Genomic DNA, 25,461 nt, shown 5'->3' with positions numbered 1-25,461 from the left:
AAAAATAAAAAAGAGTACTTCCCAGGCTGCACTGCAGCTTGTGACCCACATGTGAAACTTCCTTGCCATTCCTATCACCTCCACTTTTAACTCACCTACTTGGTCTGAAGAGAAAACAAATGGAGTTTAGGAAAAGGAACTTGTTTGAAGTCTACCTGGGTGACAACTCCAACAGCAGTTACAAATGTAGTCTCTTTGCAGGATCGAATCTGCTCAGTCACTAGCACTGCATTGCAACGAAAGCAGTTTTCTACAACCCAACAAGCAATCTAATGGAACCGAAAGGGTCTGAGGGATGGTTTAAGGAGCTTATGACATGACCTCATAAGGTAAGACCTCATAGGATAGCCACTGGCATAGTCCCCTAGGGTTTTAAACAACCTAAAACCTCCTTATCTCCTAACAATTCTTCTTTTGAGAAATTACCGCCTGACAGACAACTACCTGGAAGCCCGAGAAAAGGAAACCAAGGGACCATATAACCTGAACTCCATCAGGAGCCAGACCTGACCTCAGGGTAAACCACCATGTCCTAATCAGGCATGCCAGTACCACCACTCCCTCATCAAGAAGAGTAGGTCATGATCGCACAAGTAATATGCCCCGGTATGTCTACTCCCGGGGCAGTATCATTTCTCCCTCAAACCCCACTTATGGCTTCATGGAAATTCCCTATGACACATCAGTCTAGGAGGGAAAAATGTGATGGTGGCAGATGGCTTCACGTGACATACTGGCACCGACAAGAACTACCCTGTTACTGCATTTCAGCCCAAGCAGCAGTGGTTTTGAAGCAGAGTGAAGAAGGGAGATCCTTTTGGAGGGTGGAACATTAAACATCTGATTGCTATTTTGATTTGAAGGAGAGATGGCCAAAAGTACCAATCCATACCATTCATGGGCAGTGATTACTTACTTGTCATAATGATCAGGGACTGAAATGAATCAGATGAGAACATTAGTAACAATGAGGCTTAGAACAGAGGTTTGTGGGACAGACAACCGGGATGGGCCTGAGTGTGCGAATACTTGTGTCCTCATGCGCACTCACAGGCTCCCTCTGCAGACAATATTTTCATTAATATCAGGTGGAAAGGCTGTCTCCTTTATGACAATCAATCAGCCCCTTTCCTAACCACACCAATGATTACTCAAAGAATACATAAACAGAGTGGACACAGAGGCAAAGAGACAGAGATTACACATGGGTGCCACCACATGGACATCCTCTAACCAAATCTGATCCGATAACTCCAGGTGTCCAATCTGCAAGGAACAGAGAACACGGGGCCTCCAACACAGCATCATTCCTGGTAACATGTCAGTTACATTAAACTCTCAGCATCATGGAATATCAGCCATCTGTTCTCATTGAACAGACTATTATTCTGAATATGGTTTGCCTTTTTTGCCTATAATATATTAGCTAGCAATACCACCCAGACATATGAAAGACTTATTCCCACAAAAAACTGCTTCTAACCAGGGCTTCTAACTCTCAAGAATGAAGGCTTGGGTAGCCCTCCAAATTAAGAATTCTGGTTACGCCCTGGCCGGTTTGGCTCAGCGGTTAGAGCGTCGGCCTGCGGTCCGGAGAGACCCGGGTTCGGTTCCCGCTAAGGGCACGTACTTCGGTTGCAGTTTGTCCCCGGCCCTGGTTGGTCGTGCGGGTGGCAGCCACTCGATGTGTCCCTTCACGTCGATGTTTCTCTCTCTCTCTCCCTTCCTCTCTTTCCCTCCCACTCTATCTGTACAAAAAATGGAAAAGTGTCCTCGGGTGAGGATAAAAAAAAAAAAAAAAAAAAGAATTCTGGTTACTAAAGGTACTGAGGGGAGAAGAATAGTGGCAGAAATCGATTTTGAAGGCCTCAGGATGAGTTTCAGAAACAGAGAAAAGAAGACTAAGAAAGCCATCTTTTTTCCTTCCTTGCTTGGAATAATTATTTTCCTTCTGCACCCTAATTCCCCTTCTATATTTTATAAGGTCTGTTGTTGTTGGTTTTAGCATTATAGTTTAATGTAGAAACTACAGGCTATGAAGACTGGGTTGTGACTAAAACCAGAGGACCACTAAACATCAACCAGAGATGAATTCTGTGGCAGTAAATTTGGGCCTCCCCTTTGAAGAAATGGTACCACATTTTCCAATGACTAGGGAATAATTACTATTGTTTAAAAGTTGATGTTCGGAAGGAAACAGGTACAGAAAGCAAGGCTGGATGATGAGTAGCCAAAAAAGTGGGTGGTAGTACATACTATGCATCCACTTCCAGACCACTTTTAGCTTATCTTCCTTGAAGCTCTAAACTGAATCTTCCCCCAGATACCTGTGAACAAAGGGGCAGGCTAATGGGCTAGGTTAGCTAAGCTGAATGACATTCAGAAACAGAAGTGGGCAACATCAAAATGAGGCTGCATGCAGGGAGATTGAATCGTTTGGCAAGAACAGTGGTTGAGATACCATGTTCTTCTGGGCCATTTCTGTTGACCGTTCTTCAACCGAAGCTTGAAATCATGGACGCCAAGCAGCAGAGGGCATGGGTGTTTCCACTGTTCCTGAAAGTATAGCATCCAAGCCTAGTTCTCTAGTCTTTCCAGAGATTCTATGAGAACTTAATATGCTCTATTCCTTTCTGTTTATATTAGATATAATGAAGTCTGTGCTTAGCAACTAAGAACTCTGACTAATATAACCTATACATTTATTCTTTATTCTAAACTAGATGAAGACCATTTCTCTCGCCCATAATCAAAAGCACTAATACAAAAATTGGTAAGAAGTGAAATGTTCGAAGAAAAGACCCTTGAGACGTGGCATTTATCGACAGAGTCAAAGTGGAGCCGAAAGAAGAAGACTGGTGGCAGAGGCGGCAGTCTTTGTAGTGGGTTTCTGCAAGACACTGCCACAGTGGGGTCAGACACTGCTCTTGGCTTCACAAGTCCTGGCTGTGATCCCTGGAAACTGCTGGAGGTTCTGTTAGCCTTCCAACACCCTGTAATACATTTCTTTCTCTTTAAACTAGCTCACTCAAGAGGATTCTGTCGTCTCCGATTACAGTTTGTTCAGCATCCTTTCCAACGTCCTTCTAGTTCACTTTCCTAAATGTAAAGATTAGAAATCCAGACATCGTATTTCTAAGACTCCCGTGTGATTTACTTCTCCCATCAGAGGTTAAGACCTACATTCAGACGTGTCTTACACAGGGTTAGGCGAGAATAGGGTGTGAGGCACTCACTTTGCTGCTGCGGTGCAAGGAGCACAAAATGGTTCCAGCACCGAAAGCTCGGCTAGTTTTATGATCTCAACACCAAGGTTAAAGCAGTGTGACCCTGGAGCAGAAGTTAACCCAGCAGCTTCCCAGTTTCCCTATGGGGGCAGAGGGCAGCTCACTTGCTGGGCCATTTCTGGGGGACTGTTCTGAAGCCTAGCCTGGGGCCTACTTCTATAACCCTATCAATGATTTTAGCACCCAATTTCCGAAATTATATCCCATTCTGTTTAAAATAGCTCCTCTAATTTTGTTATCTGCAACTGAAGCCTAAATGATGCAAAAGCTGGGACATACCTTTGCTAAAAGGGGTTTCTATGACAATTGACTCGATGGGGTGAAGGAAGAAAGACCTGGCTATTTTGAACTTTGAACTTTTTTTATCCTCACCTGAGGATATTTTTGCATTTATCTTCAGACAAAGCGGGAGGAAGAGAGGGAGAAAAAGAGAGAGAGAGAAACATTGATGTGAGAGAGAGACATCAACTGGTTGCCAACCACACAACCCCAACCGGGGCCGGGGACAAACCGCAACCGAGGTACGTGCCCTTAGCGGGAACCAGACCCAGGACTCTCTGGTCCATGGGCCAATGCTCTAACCGCTGAGCCAAACCGGCCAGGGCTGAACTTTGAACTTTTTAGATTACTTTACATATTTCAGGTTCTGCTTCTATTCAGGATGCAGAAGTCCACAGAAGAATACCATTCCTACTTTAAAAATTAGAAGAAAAAAAAAGAAATAATCTATAAAAGCCCTAACAATTCACGAGTCCATCCAAAAGCTAAGGTTACAAGACAATGAATGGAATTTCAAGGTCATTCTGAGGAGAGATTGGACTCAAACTATTTTTACTTTGGCAAAGCCTAAAAGAAACAGGTGCTCAATAAAAACTACGGTAAGAAGCAAACTACAAAAAAATTACCAAATAATTAAAGGTCAATAGTGGGCTAGGACAACTGTTGAACAAGAGGAAGCTCTGGACACAAGGGGAATCACACACATCTGCCACAGGTCTCCAGCAGATGTTCACCAGAAGAACTGGGCCTGAGCAGGAAACCCCAGAAAGCCCCCACTGGTGGTGATAAACATTTGAATCTACAAAAAGAAATGAACACGGTTCCCGCTAAGGGCACGTGCCTCGGTTGCAGTTTGTCCCCGACCCTGGTCGGTTGTGCGGGTGGCAGCCACTCGATGTCTTCCTTTCGCATCGATGTTTCTCTCTCTCTCTCTGTTCCTCTCTTTCCCTCCCACTCTACCTGAACAAAAAATGGAAGAATGTCCTCCGGTGAGGATAAAAAAAAAAAAAAAAAAAGAAAAAGAAATGAACAGGAGCAGAAATGATTTTTAAAAAAATTAATAAATAACAATAAGTAAGTAAATATATTTTATGTATTTTTAGTTATGGAAAAAGCTATTTTTTAAAATCTCTTTAAAAGATCACTGATTATCTAAAGCAAAACCCAGTAATCATAGAGTGTGCAGCAGCAAAAGCACAGTGATGGGAGGGAGGAACTGGAAGTACACTGTTATACAGTCCTATAAGCCATGTAATCTAAGTGGTATTTGATTGAAAGGTGGACTGTGGTACATTAAAGATGCACACAGTAAATCACTACAGAAATAAAACAAACGTTTTATTAGTAAGCCACTAGTAGAGATAACATGGGAATCATAAAAAATTAATCAAAAAGGGGGCAAAAACAATGGGGGCATATGGAAAATTAATGCTCAGATGAGGGATTTAAACCGACAACTATATTACTGATAACTGTATTAAAGGTAAGTGATCTAAACACTACAACTAAAAGGCAGAGTGTGTCATATTGTTTAAGAATTCAACTGTATTCTGTCCACAAAAAGCCCACTTTGGACATAAATAATATAAAAATAAAAGAATGAAAATAAGATATATCATGTAAAAAAATAAAGCTTGAGTAATTATATATATTTTATATTTTAGTTTTAAATTTATCTTTATTGTTGAAAGTATTACAGATACCCGCCCCCCCCCAACCCTTTCCACCTTGCTCGCTCCCACCCCACCTTCTGGCCTTCCCAGCACTAGAGACTTCCACAAAGAGTATTACCATGAATAATGAAGCATGTTTTAAAGATAAAAGGGTCAATTCACCATGAAAATATAACAATCCTAAATGTGCATGTACCTAATAACAGAGTTTCAAGATAATTAAAGCAAAAACCTAATTACAATAAAAGGAATGATAGAAAAATCTACAATTATAGCTAGAGACTTTTAATACTGCTCTTTCAATAAGTAATAGCTCTCTCAATAAGTAATAGAACAAGCAGACAGAAAATCAGTAAGGCTTCAAAAGAGTTGAACAACACTATCAATAAACTTGACCTAAGCAGCATTTATAGAACATTCCACCAAACAGCAAAATATCTATTCTTTCCAAGAACATAAAGGACATTCACCGTAACAGGCCATATACTGGGTCAGAATCAATCAAATCTCAAAAACGGAAAATTTGGTTTCTACAGAATATGTTTTCTGATCACAACAGAGTATGATTTAGTAACAGAAAAATACCAAATATGTGAAACTTACTTCTAAATAATCCACGGGTCAAAAAAGAAATCACAACAAAAAATGAAAAATACTTCAAAGGAATGAAACTGAAAACACACTTCATCAAACTTTGTAAGACAGAGCTAAATAAAGCAGTGCTCAGAGGGAACCCACACACTCCCTCCTCCATCAGGTGCTCGGCATTAAGAACTGGGACAAGGCAAGAGACCTAAGAAAACCAGTTGATGGTGATGTGGGTGAACAGATGGTGATCAGCTGTCACTGGGGACCGGGCAAGAAAACCCTTTGCTTCCCAGATCCTTCCTTCATTCAGAGTAAAAGCTGTCTGCCACTGGAGTGCGGCAGGAAGTCTGTGCCCATCCACAAACCCCTGCCAGTAAAATACAAGGCAGAGACTGCTTACTATAGTCTCGACTACAGGAGCACTATCACTGAGACTTGGGCACACAAAGCCAGCCTAAGACTGGGGCTTCAACAGTACAATTAAGAACCCTTCTATGCCCACACCATGAACCTTGCAGGCAGTAACAAGCAACAACACCAAGCTACCATATGGAAAAAGGCAACAATGTGAGGAGAGGCTCTGTAGTGCAGGGCCTGCTGAGGCTGGGACAGGAACACTGAAAAACGCTTCAGCATTCCAGGCCTCACATTAAGCACAGTAAGAATCTGAAGTCCACCTCCTATTCATCCCTTCAGTGAGGGATCTGCCCCTCAAAACAGCACAAGATGGCAGATATACAACACATGACACCCAAGACAAAGCAGATGAGGTTGGCAGCAGTTTATCAGTGACTTATATTCACAGCTCAAGGGAAGAGGACACCACGTAAGGCCACACGGGGTTGCACTGGGAACAGTGAGCCAGTAGGCTTGTGGAAGTGAGGCTTTGTGTAACAAGAGGGTAGGTGTGCCCTGGTTCCTAAGGACGGTTCTAATGGGAGGATGTGCTGGGCTTGTTTGAATAACTCTGGCAGGGCAGTGAATCCCATTAGGTTGCAAAATGGGTGGGATGTTAAGGGAATTAGTCAGGTGGAGAGCCTTTCCTGCAGGGTGAGGGGCATATCTGGCAAAAACAGGAGAACCCGCCCAGCAGATGTGGTTCAATGGATTGAACGTGGTCTCATTGACACAGAGGTCCCAGTTCGATTCCCAGTCAGGGCACATGCCCCGGTTATGGGCTCAGTCCCCATCAGGGCACATGCAGGAGGCAGCTGATCGATATATCTCTCTCACATACATGTTTCTATCTCTCTCTTCAAAAAAAAAAAAAAAAATTAAAAATCCATAAAAACATATTTAAAACAAAAAATGCGGGGGAACTCATTGTTGAGCTTTGGGGACCCTGTGAGGCACAAAGATGTCAAGACAATATATGAAATTTTACGCCTTCAATATAATGACACAGCGAAGGTAACTAGAACAGCAAAATCCAAACCTGGCCCACTAATGACCAGACAGACTCAATCCCCCACAATAATGACCTAGAATGAGAAGAGGCATGTTCATTTCAGAATACAAATACTGCTTAACTCAGACTATGTTGTTGTTTACAAAGGACTTTCCATATCCAATCAAAGATATAAGACATTAAAAACAGCATGAAAATAAATGTCCCATTTTCAAGAAATCAGACAACAGACACAGACCCCAATATGACCCAAATATTAGAAATATCAAATATTAAACTATGATTACTATATTAAAAGATCTAGTTGAAAAGGGGAACAACACAAATAGACAAAAAATTTAAACACCAATAGAAAGCATAAAAAATAAAATATAGCCCAGCTGGTGAGGCTCAGTGGACTGAGCATAGTCCCATGCACCAAGAAGTTTCAGTTCAATTCCCAGTCAGGGCACATGCCCAAGTCGTGGGCCCGATCCCCAGTGGGGGGCATGCAGGAGGCAGCTAATCGATGTTCTTTCTCATCGATGATATCTCTATCTTCTCCCTCTCCCTTCTTCTCTAAAATCAATAAAAGAAAAATGATTTAAAAAAAATACATAGCCCAGCCAGTGTGGTTCACTGAGTGTCGACCCATGCCATCAAGAGGTCGCCGGTTTGATTCAGGGCACATGCCCAGGTTGTAGGCCCGATCCCCAGTGGGGGGCATGCAGGAGGCAACCAATCGATGTTCTTTCTCATAGATGTTTCTATCTCTCACTCCCTCTCCCTTCCTCTCTCTCTCAAATCAATAAAGAAAATATTAAAAATATATATATAAATATTAGGTAAAAACATAGTATCATGTTTGAAGAATTCCTTTACCAAGTTAATCAGTATACTGGATATAGCAGAGAAAACAATCAGTGTTCTGGAAGATAAATCAATACAAATTATGCAAACTAATACACAAATAGAAAATCTCAGCTCTAGGAAACTATGTGAACTACAAGTAGAATAATTACAAAGAAAAACACATCCAGACACAATGAAGTAGTAAAACGGCTAAAAACCAAGAGCAAAGAGAAATCTTGAACACAAAGAAAAAGGAATATTTACATTCATAGGAACTTGCTTATCAGAAGCTGCATACGCCAAATAAACACTCTTAGAATATTGAAAAAGAAAAAAAAATGTATTCTAGAAAGAATGAAGTATCTTTTTTTTTTTAAATCTCACCTGAGGATGTTTTCCCATTGATTTTTTTTTTAATCCTCACCTGAGGACATTTTGCATTTATCTTCAGATAGAGTGGGAGGGAGAGACAGAGGAAGAGAGAGAAACATTGATGTGAGAGAGACACATCAACTGGTTGTCACCCACACAACCCCAGCTGGGGCCGGGGACAAACTGCAATTGAGGTACGTGACCTTAGCAGAACTGAACCCGGGCCTCTCCGGTCCACGGGCTGACGCTCTAACCGCTGAGCCAAACAGGCCAGGGCTTTCCACTGATTTTTAGATAGAGAGAATAGGGAGGAAAAGAGGGGGAGAGAGAGAGAAACATCAATGTGAGAGAGACACATAGATCAACTGGTTGCTTCCTGTATGACCTGACCAGAGCCAGGGATCAAACCTGTTACTGAAGTATGTGCCCTTGACTGGGAATTGAACCCGAGATTCTTCAGTCCGAGGGCTGACACTCTAACTGCTGAGCCAAACCTACCAGGGCATGAAATATCTTTTTAAAGGAAACAGTGAAAAGTTTTTCAGGCAAAGCTGAAATCATTGTTAGCTAAAACATATTCTACCAATAAATGACTGCATTAGAAGAAATGTTTCAAATAAATGATCCAAGCCTCAATCTTTAAAAGACACTAGGAAAAGACAAAGTATTTTAGCCCAAAGCAAGCTGAAGGAAGGAAATAATAAACATAGAAGCAGAAATTAATGAAACAGAATGTCAATCAAATCAAAAGCTGGTTCTTTGCAAAGATCAATAAAATTGAGAAACCCCTAGGCCAGATTGATGAGTTACATTATATTAAATTATATTAATAATTACTAGAGTGATAACTACTATAGTAACAACATCGCACTGGTGTGTTTTTCTGACCATCTGAAGCTAACTACTACCAATGCATTTAAATTCTCACCTGCACATCCTATAAATCGAAATCATGACTTATAACAATCTGGCTATGAGTGAAGTTTTGCCAGAAGAACAAATGTCAGTGACACTAATAGCTTTACTTATCATGTTTAGAATTTAATGTAGCCATATGATAAGTAATTATTTTGCTTCAGAAACAATTCAAACAAAAATTCAACAACATAAAAGGCAGGATATTAGCTCACATCAAATACTTCACAGTCTATAAAGATTCCATTTTCATAATTTTGTTAAAAGTATGCTGCTAGAGAAATCTATTTATAGACTTCTCAAATGGAAATTTCTCCATTTCAAAGAAATTGTAAGCTTAATTAAAGAGAGCAATTCCACAAATACCAAGACAAAAGGAAGTACATAATAGCAGAAAAGATTATCTAGTTTTATTATTATTTATTTTTTTATCCTCACCTGAGGACATTTTTCCATATTTTGTTCAGACAGAGTGTGAAAGAGAAAGAGAGAGAGAGAGAGAGACAGACAGACAGACATCAATGTGAAAGGGACACATTGAGTGGCTGCCTCCTGCACGACCCAACCAGGGCCTGGGACAAACCACAACCGAGGTATGTGCCCTTAGTGGGAACCGAACCCAGGTCTCTCTGGACTGCAGGTCCAGGTCTCTCTGGACACTCTAACCGCTGAGCCAAATCGGACAGGGCAAGATTATCTAGTATTTATTTATTTATTTTTTAATCCTCACCCAAGGACATTTTTTCATTTTTTGTTCAGATAGAATGGGAAGGAGAGAGAGAGACAGAAACATCGACGTGAAAGGGACACATTGAGTGGTTGCCACCCACACGACCCAACCAGGGCTGGGGACAAACTGCAACCGAGGTACATGCCCTTAGCGGGAACCGAACCGGAGTCTCTCTGGACCCCAGGCGGACGCTCTAACCGCTGAGCAAAACTGCCAGGGCAGATTATCTAGTTTTTAAAAGGCAAGTAAAATACTGCATATCATTAAGAGGAGTCAAAGATTGAAAGCCTTTAAAGCAATTCTCCTGCTCTGCTTCACAGGCTGTTTCCACATTAAAGGTCTACATCAAATCCAGGCTTGATAATCAGACAACTAGAAAAATATCAAATGTCTGAATGAGGGCAACAAGCTTAAGAAGCAGGAATCAGCTTATTTAGTACAAATGGTTAGACAATCTGTCCATATTTTATTTTTTTTAAATATGTTTTTATTGATTTTTTTAGAGAGAGGAAGGAAGAGAGAGACAGAAACATCGATATGAGAAACATCAAACTTCCGCCTTTATACATCCCCACCTGGGGATGGAGCCCGCAACCCGGGCATGTTCCCTGACCGGGACCTCTCAGTCCATGGGACGACAGTCAGTCTACTGAGCCATACTGGCTTGGGCAATCTGTCCATATTTTAAATTTAGACCTCAAAGAGGTGAAGAGGATGAATTCATACTGCCAAAGTTTATAGCAAGAACTTGGGGTCTCCTGGCCCTGGGTCTTACTCACAATTACTTTCCAGGATAAATGTCAATATCCCCCCTTTATAATACTGGCCTTCATTCTATGTTGAGCAGATAAAAATTACTAAGTCAGCCTTGCTAAATAAATACGTTAAGGTTTACTAGATTTCCTTCTTTATTTTTTTAATCCTTACTCAAGGGCATTTTTTTCCCATTGATTTTTAGAGATTTGTGGGGTGGGGGGCATTGATGTGAGAGAGAGACACATCGATTGGTTGCCTCCCATATGCACCCCAACCAGGGCCAGGGATCAAACCTGCAACTCATCAGATATAGCATATACCCTTGACTGGGAATCGGATCCATGACCCTTGGGTCCTCTGGCCAACGTTCTAACCACTTGACCACACCAACCAGAACGGTTTACCAGATTTCTAAAACAAATAAATTATCTCCGACCTCAACATTTTATATTATTCACAATTTTCTACTTACAAAGTCTTGACGTATATCATTGAAGTCTTTGCCATATTTTTCCAGTGCCTCTTCAAATAAACTAGCTTCAGAGGCTGACCATTCTTCCATTTCATCTCTGCATAAAACAGGTCCTCCAAGTGGCACTAAGACACTAATTGCACTGCTCAAATCATAGCTGTGTCTATACAATGTATCCATAGCATGAAACTAAAGAAAACAAATAAAATAGAGAGAAAAGATCAGCCATAAATGCAAACTTTCTAGATTATTTAAGAACAATAACACTAAAGTGCATGATGCACTTAACAATAATATACTTAGATAGTATTTATTTTCTCACAAAATTAAGAAAAATTTGAACAGATTACTTAACAATTACTTAAAATATCATATACTGCTTTAAGAAAACATTGATTTGTGCCTTTTAAGTATTTTATTTTTTTATGCATCCATTTGTTATATTAACTTAACCATGAAGATCCAGGTCCTCCAGGTATAAATTGGAAATCGAGTAAGTTTCATCATCCTTTCTGTTAAAAATGCCAAAGACCCTTCTATATGCCAACTACTATACAAGGCTGGAATAGCCTTCCTGAACAAGGTAAAAAATAGATTATGTATCAGAGAGTGAGAAAAAAAAATTCTCAGGTTGGATTAAGAGAATGATGTACTGCAAAAGGAAAAATGGAAAGAAATAAATGGAATTGAGAATGAATGACAGTAAGCCAAAACAAAATTACACATTGTAAAACAAACAAAACAAAATTAGCTATCCATGTTAAGAGTTAAGTTTATTGACATTTTAAAGACCAAGAACAGATGACCAGGTGTGCTTGGAAAAGCTTGGTCGGTGGGAGTTTCCTATATATTTCAAGGGAGAGGTATTTGCAGAATAATTTTTTTCTTTATTGCTTTAGAGGGAGAGAAAGAAAGAGAGATAGAACACCGATGAGAGAGAACAATGACTGGCCGCTTCCTGCACACCCCTAACTGGGGATCTGGTCCACAACTTGGGCATGTGCCCTGACTAGGAATAGAACCAGCGACCTCTTGGTGCATGGGTAGATGCTCAACCACTGAGCTACACCGGCCGGGCTTGAAGAATAATTTGAAAGGAGAAAAGATAGGTTCCAATAATATAACAGGCTGTTTGCAAAAGTACCTTGGGTCTAGCATTTTCCTCCCATCAGAAGCAGAGAATAAACTAGGTTGCAAAACTCAAAACTTTGTTTTGAAAAACTTGATGGTTTTTCTACTGGAGAGGAAGAGATTCATCTATAATTTGTATGCATATTTGTATGTGTAGTAAAATTGCAAAATAGGATACTTAGCCCTATCTCTGGACTGTAGGTATGCTGCAGGTTTGGCTGACAAGGTGATCAAATCTTTGCCAAGTAAGAACTAGTTCTGCTTCAACTTTCGAACATGTGAAAGCCAAGTCTTGCACTGTTGTTTCCCCAAACAAAATATCTCCAGATATTTATTAAAAGTTTCACAAATGGAAAAAAAAAAAAAAAAGTTTCACAAATGGGGAGATGTCACATCTACGAGTGTTTCAAATTTATTTGATAAGTGATCCATAAATACCTGGTAGGGGCAGGATACAGTTCTCTCCCGGTACAAGAGCATAAAATAATCTCAAATATCAACTAACATCTGTTAAGTAAACTATTATTAGCAAAAGTATGCATTAAATATATGTATTTATACTGTGATACATTAAGACACTGAATAAGGGTGGTATAGAATATAAATTTGTTGACAGAGCTAAAGGCAGGATTTAGGATCTGTAGACAAGTTCAGGTGCAGTAACTAATTGCTTTAACAAGGGTTGGCATCTCACTTACAATAAATAATTAGACTCAAATAAACAAGCTAAACTTATACGTAAAGGAACTAGAAAAAGAAAAAGCCCAAAGTAAGTAGAAGAAAGGAAATAAGAAAGATCCAAATGAGACTCCCAAGCTTATTTCATGAAGCCAGCGTTACCCTTATTGCAAAACCAAAAGCGTTACAAAATAAGAGAATATCCCTGATGAACACAGATTCAAAAATCCTCAACAAAATATCAGCAAACCAAATCCAGCAATACATTACATAGATCATACACTATGATCAAATGAGATTTATTCCTGGGATGCAAGGTTTGTTCATTATCTGCAAATCAATTAACGTGATACAACCATATGGACAAAAATCGTGTGATCATACCAATAGATACAGAGAAAGCATTATGACAAAATTCAGCATCCATTAATGATAAAAACTTTAAGCAAAGTGGGATTACAGGGAACACGTCTAAACATAATAAAGGCCATATGTGACAAATGTACAGCTAACAACATACTCAACAGGAAAAAGCTAAAAGCATGTTCCTTAAGATCAGGAACAAGACAAGAATGTCTACTTTCACCACTCTTATTCAGCCCAGTCTCGGAAGACCTAGACATAGCAATAAGACAAGAAAGAGAAATAAAAGTCACTCAAAATGGAAAGGAAAAAGTAAACTGTCATTATTTGCAGATAACATAATACTATATAGAGAGATCCCTAAAAATTCCACCAGAAAACTATTAAAACCGATAAATGAATTCAGTAGATTAGCAGGATACAAAATAAATATCCAGAAATCAGTTGCATTTTCATACACCAATAATGAACAATCAGAGAAATTAAGAAAACAATCTCATTTACAATTGCATTAAAAATAATACCCAGAAATAAATTTAACCCAAGAGTTGAAAGACCTGTACTTGGAAAATTATAAGACACTGAAGAAACTGAAGGAGATAAAAATAAGTGGAAGCATATACCATGTTCATGGATAGAAAGAATTAACATTGTTAAAATATCCATACTACCCCAAGCAAATTATAGATTCAACACAAGTCCTATCAAAATACCAATGATGGCCCTGGCCGGTTTGGCTCAGCTGTTAGAGCGTTGGCCTGTGGTCCTGAGAGACCCGGTTTCGGTTCCCACTAAGGGCGCGTACCTCGGTTGCAGTTTGTCCCCGGCCCTGGTTGGTCGTGCGGGTGGCAGCCACTCGATGTGTTCCTTTCACATCAATATTTCTCTCTCTCTCTCTGTTCCCCTCTCTCCCTCCCATTCTACCTGAACAAAAAATGGGAAAATGATGTATTTCACAGAACTAGAACAAATAACCCCAAATTTTATATGAAACTACCACGAATAGCCACATCAATCTTGAGAAAGATGAACAAAGTTGGAGTAATCACACAGCCTGATATCAAACTATACGAAAAGGCTATAGTAATTCAAGTAGCATGGTTCTGGCATAAAAACAGACAGATTAATCAATGGAACAAAATAAAGAGCCCAGAAATGATTATTTAATCAACTAATATTTGATAAAGGAGACAAGAACATATGATGGGATAAAGCCAGTCTATTCAATAAATGGTGTTGCGACAGATACATGCAAAAAAAAATGGCCAGATATAGGCAAAAAAATAAAGCTAGACCACCTTCTGACACCATATACTAGAATAAACTCAAAATGAATTAAAGACTTAAATATAAGACTCAATATCATAAAAATCCCAGAAGAAAATACAGGCAGCAAAATCTCTGACATTTCTCTTAATAATATTTTTTTCTGATCTATGTCCTCAGGCAAAGGAAACACAAGAAAGATTAAACAAAAAAAATCAAACTAAAAACTTTTTGCACAGCAAAGAAAACCATCAACAAAATGAAAAGACAATCCACTGAATGAAAGAACGTAGTCACCAATAATACATCTGATAAGGCGTTAATATACAAAATTTATAAAGAATTCAGACAACTCAACACCCAAAACACAAATAATCCAATTTTAAAAGGGCAGAAGACCTCAATAGACATGTCTCCAAAAAGGACATACAGATGGCCAATAGACAAGATGCTCGATGTCACTAATCACCAGAGAAATGCACATTAAAACCAGAATGAGGTATCACCTCACACCTGTCAGAATGGCTATCATCAATAAATCAACACACAACAAGTGTTAGCTAGGAGGTAGAGAAAAGGGTACCGTACACTGTTTGTGGGATTGCAAATTGGTACAGCCATTTTGGAAAACAGTATGGAGGTTCCTAAAATAATTAAAAATAGAACAACATTATGACCCAGCAATTTCACTTCTGGGTATTTATCTGAAAAAATCCAAAACACCAATTCGAAAAGATATATGCATCCCATGCATAACCATTAGACACGGACAACAATACCATGAAGGAAGGGAGTGGAGTGCAGGGACAGGAGCAGGGAGGAGGGAGTCAGTGGGAGAAAAAGAAGAAACATCTCCAACAAAAAAATAATTAATTAAAATAAAACAAACAAACAAAAAGATATATGCATTCCTATGTTCATTACAGCATTGTTTACAATAGTCAAGATATGGAATCAACCTAAGTATCCATAAGTAGAAAAGAAGAGACGACTAGAAAAGAAGATGTGGTACATATATCAATGGAATATTACTCAGACATAAAAGAGAATGAAATCTTACCATTTATGACAACATGGATGGACCTAGAGCATATTATACTAAGTAAGCCAGACAAAGACAAATACCATATGATTTCACTTATATGTGAAATCTGAAAGACAAACAAACAAAATAGAAACAGACTCATAAATACAGAGAACTGACAGTTTGCCAAGTAGGAGGGGGGCTGGAGGGTGGCGTGAAAACGGTGAAGGGATTAAGAAGTACAAATTGGCAGTCACAAAATAGTCACATAGATGTAAAGTATAGCATAGGGGAATATAGTCAGTAATATTGTAATAACTATACATGGTGCCAGGGTACTAGACTTATAAGGGGATCACTTCACAAATTATATAAATGTCTAACCACTACACTATACACCTGAAATGAATATAATATTGAATGTCAGCTGTCATTGAAAAAAAATCAGAAAATAAATCATTAGATTCCACAAAATAAAAGCATGGAGGGATTTCAGTACCAATTTCCCAGTTATAATCACAGCTACGACCAATGACCATGTAGAGTCTTTTGCTGTATGTGTCACAATCATGGAATAGTAACTTCAGCTTTCAAGTAAACTTCTCCTCATTCTTCAGTAGCAGGGGTCAAAACAATGTTAGAATTAATCTTTATTCTTTGCTTGTGCTCTGCAAACTCCAGAGTCAAACTCCACTTCTCTAGCCAAACTTCTCACTCGACAGACTTGGCAGTTGCGCTGTAGGGACACTCTTATGTACTTTTACAGCATCCCTGAAACTAAATGATTATTGTTTCTGGATATATGACTTATGAAAATTGCAAAGAAAGTTCAATAGCATTTAGTGATCTCTTCAATTAATAATGTATTTTCATAAATAACTGTGCATTTCTTAATCCTCACCTGAGAATATGTTTACAAAGAGGGAGAGAGGGAGGGAGGAAAAGAGAGAGAGAGAAACATCAATATGAGAGAGAAACATAGATCAGTTCCTTACCATATGCACTCTGACTAGGAATCAAACCTGTAACCTTTTGGTGTACGGGATGACACTTCAACCAACTAAGCCACTCAGCCAGGGCCAGAAACAATTACTTTTAAAACTCCTATATTTACATTGAATAACAAATAAAAAAGATTAAATGGTATTCAAAATCAATAATTATACAAATTAACTATTAGAAGGTAGAAGTAATTTTATAATTAACGAGTGCTGTGAAACCAAAAGTGACAGAATTAAATGAGTTTTTCTCAGCTGATATTGTACCAACCACTCAAAGCATGAAAAAATTTTCAGTCTTTTGTTCATGTAAGATGAATAAAAATGCTTTTCATACAGGCACTTTTAAAATTGATGATGAGCTGTATTATCTAATAAGGCTTCAAAGAACCAAAGTAATATCTTAGCTTTTATGAGTGGTTATGACCAAAATCTCAAGTGATTAAATGTCTGTTCTTTCCAGAGTATTTGTGTTACTGAATAGTGAAGTAAGCATTTGCTTTTGGAAGACTAGCTCCTGTGTTGTGCCACAAATCAAATCAGCTGACCAGGAGCTCCGAAACCTCCAAAGCCCACATTTATTACATAGCCCAGAAGAGAGTACGGTTAATGATCAGTATATGTACAAAATAAACATCCCACCAGGCACATGCACTGCGGAATTCCTAGGGAATAATTCTGCTGAAATTGATGATCATCTTCACAAAGGAAACCAAGGGATCACATTATTTGCTGGAGTCCCTCCCTATTCACTTCATCTTTCTGACACACATAGAAGTTTCTCTTGAATGGACTCTATAGTCTAACCTTACCCTGAAAAGATATTAGTAAAACACAGGTGATACTTTCTATAATAGAACAGACAACACCCAGTAGTAAAGACTCACAGAAATAAGCTAAGAAAAGACAGAGGAGTATGACATATAACCAATGACTATGTTTTATCAGTAAGATAATAAAAACTCAAAAAGCTAGAAATACTAAAAAACATACTGGCTGATTCCATCTATATGGACTTTGAAAAGAGTAACCATTAATTGATGGTAAGATAAGTCTGAATATTCGTTACCTCAGAAGGGGAGTGGGAGACCACTGAAGGGGAAGGGAAACATTTTTGGAATTCAGGATTGGTAATTTTTATCTAGACCTGGGTGGTGATTACATGGTTACATGTATACATATGTAAAAATGTATAAGCAGTGTGCCTAAAGTATAGGGTTATTAATACACATTATTGTCTGTATAACTTGGTTTGAAATAAGATTTAAAAAACTTAGAAACTAAACATGAAAAAACTGAAAGTCTTCCCTGCAAATTAATACAAAGTTACCATTTTTTTCAATAGCTATACAAATAACACACAACACGATCCATTCAAATCTAAATTTTAAAAATCATAAGCTGTTTTCTTTGCCAAATAGCACTGCAGGTGTTGTCACATTTCATCTCATTCATAACAGATGGAGATGACAAATAGAAGTATTTTAGGAGAAAGACTGACAATCAGATCTTGGCAGTGAAAATCTCATTTTTTGTTCATTAAGTAGAATCACACTGTGGTAGACTAGGTTATTCTTTAGCAAATATTCACTTCCTCCCCTGGACTTCCATAGGAGGGTATTCTTCCACTCTATTGATGTTGGGCTTGGACATGTGACCTGACTGGCTAATAGGATGTTTAAATATGACTTAACAGAGTCCTGAATGTTTTTGTACATTTGGACTTGCCCTCTTGTGCTACTGACTTTTGTTAACAGAAGATGAGACACGTGAAGGAGAACTGGTCACTACCTGCAGCTTGGCACTTAATCAGCCTAGTCTAGTTCCACAGAATCCTAGACAAGGCATGTACAAGAAATCAATGCTTGTTGTTATAAGCCACTGAAATTCTGGGAAGTATAATGGATACTGTGTTTTCCCTTTGCGAATAAAGAACTTACTCAGCTACAGGCGATATGAACAGACATCCCTCAGCTGTTGGTCCTCTTTGGAATGATCTCAATTTAATAAAGATTCATCACCCAAGGCCATGCTCTCTCCTGGGGCAGCCTGCTTGCTTCCAATACACATAAGTGTCCAGGCCCAGTCTTCCACGCTGATTTGGGACAACCCATGGAGTCAGCTGAGGCCAACTGTACCAGAACCCACCTTCTCCCTCTATTCAATCCTGCCTCCTTCCCTTCTCCTTCACAGGTGTTTATCCCTAGGGTCCTCCCTGATAAATTTCCTACATGCAAATCTCCATCTCAAAGTCTGTTTCCCAGGAACCAAACCTGTAATCATGTAGCATTATCTTCACAACAGCTAACTGCTACACATACATAGGCAATACTGACTACTGATTTGCTCAGAATCGTACAAAAACTTTACACGTATACCCCCTGCACAAATTACAGCATTCAGAATATCAACATTATTTAAAAATTAATGAACATATTATTGAGCGCATGGTTTGCAGAAGGTGACTATAAACTGTCATGAGTAAACCTCAAACCATGATTAAGGCAATATTTCTTCTATATAAAATAATATTTTATGCCATTTTTGCTTCAATGTATAGTACTCAAAACAAAATTCCTCATTCATCATCAAATTTGTTGAGACTTAGCTGTCATTCACTCAAATCAATCTACAAGTCATCCTGGGCTATGTTCTTATGTGTACTCATACATTTTCTAAAACTGTTTTTTAATTGATTTCAGAGAGAAGAATGAAGAGGGAGAGAAACTTTAATCGGCTGCCTCCTGTATGCCTCTACTGGGCATCAAGCCCACAATCTGGGCAATGTGCCCTGACCAGGAATCAAACCGTGACCTCTTGGTACATGGGATGGCGCTCAATCCACTGAGCCACGCCGGCTGGGCTGTACTCATACATTTTGATCACTATCACAAGAAAACTACAAGGTGGCAGGCCATGGTTATGAAAGACAGAAAGAATGAGGAACTGCTCATTCAGGATTGAAGTGAATTAAAGAGATTAAATGCAATAAGTGATTCTCAAGTAGACTTTGAACCAGAAAAATCTTTTTCTTTTGTTATAAAGAGCATTACTGAGACAACTAGCAAATCTGACTAAAGCCTCTAGATTAGATAATGGTACTATAGCAATAATCACTTCCTGAATCTGACTATCATACTATGGATATAGAAGAGAATATCGGCCCTGGCCGGTTTGGCTCAGCGGTTGGAGCGTCGGCCTGCGGTACAGAGAGACCTGGGTTCGGTTCCCCCTAAGGGCACGTACCTCGGTTGCAGTTAGTCCCCGGCCCTGGTTGGTTGTGCAGGTGGCAGCCACTCGATGTGTCCCTTCACATCAATGTTTCTCTTTTTCTCTCTCTTCCTCTCTCTCCCTCCCGCTCTATCTGAACAAAAAATGGAAAAATGTCCTCGGGTGAGGATTTAAAAAAAAAAAAAGAAGAGAATATCATTATTCTTTTAGCAAATACCTCTTCAAATATTTAGCAATAATGGGACATCCATTCTGAAATTTACTCTGAAACTGTTCAGAAATAACAATAACAACAATAATAAAAATATGTATATATAGACAGAATGATAAAATGTACTTAATGTTAGACATTTGGGAAATCTGGGTGAAGGAAATGTAAGAAGTCTTAATACTATTTTTGTATTATCTCAAAATACAAAGATAATTTTTAAAAAATGATAAACACAAACCTTCATTAACTCACACTTATATATCAAAATCTCTTCACCACAACCTCAGCCCCAAGGTATGCTTTAGAATTTACTACAGGTCCAACAAATTCTATATGCTTGGATATTCCTATTAGCAACTATGTCTATAATACCCTCTTCTTGTCAACCCATTACCCCCTGAAGCTGGGCAGATATTTTTTATTATTATTCCCATTGCAGATGAGGAAACTTAGACATAGGGAGGTTAAGTCACTTGCATGAGGCTATATGGACCATAAGCTAAGTCCAAGAAATTAAAACAACTTTCATTATATCTCCCCATAGTTCAGATCTGAGATTTTTCTGATGCTTCTTAAATTAAATGCACAGGAGAAAAGGGAAGGTGAAAGGCTATATATACATACACACACACACACACACACACACACACACCCCAAAAAGAAAAACCAATTTAAGCTTACATTTAAAAGAAAAAGATGGATAAATAGATATTAGCACACACACAACAATTCTCTGAGGACAGTTTGCAGTAGTTCTAAGTTCATTTCATGTAATCTTTAAATTGCTTTCTGCAATAGATCATCAGACAAAAAGAAGTTTACTTAATGTAGAATATTACTGCCTTGATGTCTTTAGAAGAAAGGAAAACTTGATGTTTCATATTTTTCACTGCAATGGTAGTCCATTCGTTCTAATTTTACAGCTTTGGAAACAGGGATAGTACTAAAAAGCAAATTGATTTTTAAAAAATTATATGAATTCTCATTTTATCAATTTTATATTCATTTTAAAGACTGGGTTTCTGGTATAAGTTAATGCCTAAAAGGTTAACCAAAAGATTTATATATTCTGCTGTGGAATAATGTAGCATAGTAATTCGACATATTTCTTTAAAGAATGCAATGGCTGTGATATGCAAGCTCTCCTCAAATCCCCAGTACTGTCACAGCTCTAAACGAAACGTGTGACTTGAGCAGGACTCACAAATAAAGAGAATCAAGCGCAAGATTAATGGATACTACTTTTACAAAGAGTTAATATCAGAAGAATAAAATTATTATTGGTTAAATCAACTTACTCTTTTTTTCTACATTTTTCTTGAAGGGAAAATTTTTAGTATACAAATGATAACTTGTTGTAAGGAGAAATTATAGAATCATTTTCTTGTAACAATCATACTAAAATGTGTGGTTAATCATGGCCTAATGACCATATTCAAACTTGATAATCTACTAAAATGACAGGAAAATGGCATCACAAAACCCCTTTTAGACCATCAATAATGCTACAAAATGAGAATAAAGTAAATAAGACTCAGCAAAGGTTAAGGGGGGAATTGCATTGTTATCATCATCATATCAACAATAACAACTAATATTTATTGAGCTCTTACATTGTGCCAGACATTATTCTAAATTATTTACAAGCATTATTTCATTTAATCCTCAAGCTGATGCTACGTGGTAACTCAGAGACAGACTCTTTGGAAGCTGGAAAGAGGGTGTCAGAGGTCTTGTTCAGGACACTGAGACATCACCTGCTTTCTTTCCCAGGGAGGACAGAACCTGGGATGGGGCTTCAGTGTCTGTGAACATTACCTTAAATGAAGGCACATGAACTGTTGGTTCTAATTTCTTCTGGAAAGTTGATGGAAGATCAAAAAAAAAACTTGTGTGCCCTGGCTGGTTTGGCTCAGCAGTTAGAGCGTCGGCCTGCAGTCCTGAGAGACCCGGGTTCGGTTCCCGCTAAGGGTGCGTACCTCGGTTGCAGTTTGTCCCCGGCCCTGGTTGGTCATGCGGGTGGCAGCCACTCGATGTGTCCCTTTCGCATCGATGTTTCTCTCTCTCTCTCTCTCTCCCTCCCACTCTATGTGAACAAAAAATGGAAAAATGCCTTCGGGTGAGGATTAAAAACAAAAAAAAACAAAAAAACTTGTGACATGGCAGTTAATCAGAAGTCTTCCACCCAATCTGGGCAGCCAATCAGAGAGAGCTCTATGCCCCTCAGAGAACCTAGGGCCCAGGAAAAACAGCCCCAAGGTATGCTTTAGAAGCTACTACAGGTCCATCAAACTCTATATGCTTGGATATTCCTATTAGCAACTATGTCTATAATACCCTCTTCTTGTCGACCCATTACCCCCTGAAGCTGGGCAGATATTTTTTATTATTATTCCCATTGCAGATGAGGAAATTTAGACACAGGGAGGTTAAGTCACTTGCATTAGGCTATATGGACCATAAGCTATAGTTCCAAGGGGAGAAACCATAGAATCATAGAAGTACATCCATTTGTTTTTTGTTGCTGTTTTTATCCTCACCTGAGGATATTTTTTTTTTTTTTGCATTTATATTCAGATAGAATGGGAGGAAGAGAGGGAGGAAGAGAGCGAGAGAAACATAGATGTGAAAGAGACACATCAACTGGTTGCCACCCATACAACCCCAACTGGGGCCGGGGACAAACTGCCCTTAGCAGGAACTGAACCCGGGTCTCTCTGGTCCACAGGACGACGCTCTAACTGCTGAGCCAAACTGGACAGAGCAAAAGTATATCCATTTGTACACCTATGTTCATTGCATTATTCGCAACAGCCAAAGATAGAAACAACCCAAGTTTCAACTGATGGATGAATGGATAAACAAAACATAGTATATACATGCAATGCAATATTATTATTCAGCCTTAAAAAGGAAGGAAATGCTGACACATGCTACAACATGAATGAAACTTAATTAAGTGACACTAACTAAGTGAAATAAGCAAGTCACAAAAGGGCAAATAGTGTATGGTTCCACTAATATGAGGTATCTAAAATAGTCAATTTCATAGAGACAAGTAGAATTGTGGTTGAGGGCTAGGGAATGGGGGAACGGGGAGTTACTATTTAATGTGTTCAGAGTTTCAGTTGGGGAAGATGAAGAAGTTCTGTAGATGGATGGTGGTGATGGTTGGTTGCACAACATGGGTACTTAGTGCCAGAGAACAGTATACTTACAAATAGTTAAAATGATAAATTTTATGTTGTGTATATTTTACTACAATTTTTTTTTTTTTTAATCCTCACCCGAGGACATTTTTTTCCATTTTTTTTGTTCAGGTAGAGTGGGAGGGAGAGAGAGGAACAGAGAGAGAGAGAGAGAAACATCGACGTGAAAGGAACACATCGAGTGGCTGCCACCGCACAACCAACCAGGGCCGGGGACAAACTGCAACCGAGGTACGCACCCTTAGCGGGAACCGAACCCGGGTCTCTCAGGACCGCAGACCGATGCTCTAACCGCTGAGCCAAACAGGCCAGGGCTTACTACAATTTTTAAACAAGTGTTTCCAATACCTAAATCTTTCTATAATTCCTGGTCTTCAGATTGTGTGTGCATAGCTGTGATGATACAATGATATTAGAATTCAAATATACACCACTCTGTGCATTCAGTAAAAGATTTAACAATGCTGAAAACAATGAAATAGAAATAATACACTCCAATGACCTACTTAAATCTGTCCCAGAGACAGAAATGAATTTGTTCATTTTCAAATGTTTATTACTGGACACCTAGTATATGTGCCAGAAAAATGTTTGGTGCTAGGGATTCAACAATGAGGATAAACAGATATAGTCACTATATTAATGAATATTACAAGCTGACGTGGGGAATGGGCAGGAGAAAAATGGACATGAAGCAGATAATCACAAAAGTTAGTTTACACAACTAACATGGAGGAACACAGCTGGTTCTCTGCATGAGCACATCACAAAGTAACCGGCCCTAGACTGATGGACTAGACAAGATTTGAAAAAAGACTGAGAGTTAACCAGTAGGGGCTGTGAGAGTACGCAGGCAACGGGAACTGAACATGCATAGGTCTTGTAGCAGGAGGCAAACCATGGAACCAAAGGAAGGATACAGCCTGGCTAGAGCCCAGAGGACAAAGAGGAGAGTGTGTGGGCAAGGGACTGGAGAGACAGGCCAGAAAAATCTCATAGTCTTATTGACTGTTTTAAGAACCTGGTTTTTTTTACTCTAAATGCAATTAAAAGCCACTGAAAGGATCTAAGATAGGAGACAGCAAAATCAGAACTGCATTTTGAAAAGATCAGACATACAATAGAAACTAGAGATGCTTCGCAATAAAATTTCCTCCCTACTAAATCGACACAGCCTGACCTTCCCCAGAATCAGACTTAGCATCGAGAAGCCAAAGTTTCTAGTTCTGATTCTGTCACTAATTAAATGTGAGTCTTTATATAAGTTATGTCACTATTATCTTTTAATATAGTTTATTCTAGGTTTCTAATGCGCCAAACAACTCAAAAAACTCTTTTTCTGGGATCCTACCCTCCAAAACTTGTTTATTCTTCAGAGTCCAGACAAAAGGGAAATCCTGTACCTAACCAATTACCTATTCTCTGATACTGAGGCTTTGCTCCAGCCATAGCTCCCTAACAATGGACATGGCACTTGGCACCACCAGCCACATGGGTACTGTAAAGGGAAAGAATCTCCACCAACTACTACCTACTAACCACCTCAGAGTATACTTCCTTCCAAGGAATTTTGTTTCCACAAAGGGGTGGAGACAAGGTCAATGTGGTTGTTGTTGTAAACTGATGATTTTTTTTCTTTGCATATTGTACAAAGTACACTTTACTTTTTAATGAAACGAGGGTGAAATCTATGAAGCTGCCATGGCTTTAATGTTCTAATAATTATAAATCTTATTATATATCTTAGACTGGCAGGGTTTGAAATTCACAGTCCAGCTATGTTCATAACAAATCTCAAAATGAAGAAGTTAGATCTAGCCATCTAAAGGCAGCTTAATTAGCGGCTCCCAAAATATTACTGGTTATTTGACAAGTGGACTACATTGACTGTCTTGCATAAATGGATGTGTTGGGTTAGGAGCACTGAAGGCCCAATTGCCGTCCTCACAGGAAAGGCCACAAGAAAACCACCTAGCATGGGCTACACGGGTTCTTGCAGCTCCCCACCCTGCCCTCTCTGCAGTGGGCAGTCTTCTGCA

At 38.9% G+C, this 25,461-nt stretch overlaps 1 protein-coding gene across 1 annotated transcript in view; it reads right to left on the bottom strand.

The window, feature by feature from the left end:
* MTA3 (metastasis associated 1 family member 3) overlaps positions 1-25,461 on the bottom strand; it is a 154,317-nt gene that overhangs the window by 37,612 nt on the left and 91,244 nt on the right. The window contains exon 9 of the mRNA XM_036262258.1: positions 11,312-11,500. Within this exon, the coding sequence (XP_036118151.1) occupies positions 11,312-11,500 (189 nt within the window). The remainder of the gene's footprint in view (positions 1-11,311; positions 11,501-25,461) is intronic.

The sequence above is a fragment of the Molossus molossus genome, unplaced genomic scaffold (assembly GCF_014108415.1).
Source record: "Molossus molossus isolate mMolMol1 unplaced genomic scaffold, mMolMol1.p scaffold_m16_p_15, whole genome shotgun sequence".
NCBI classification, from domain to species: Eukaryota; Metazoa; Chordata; class Mammalia; order Chiroptera; family Molossidae; genus Molossus; species Molossus molossus.
The sequence above is the reverse complement of the archived record's forward strand: the minus strand, read 5'-3'. Positions and strand labels throughout refer to the sequence as shown.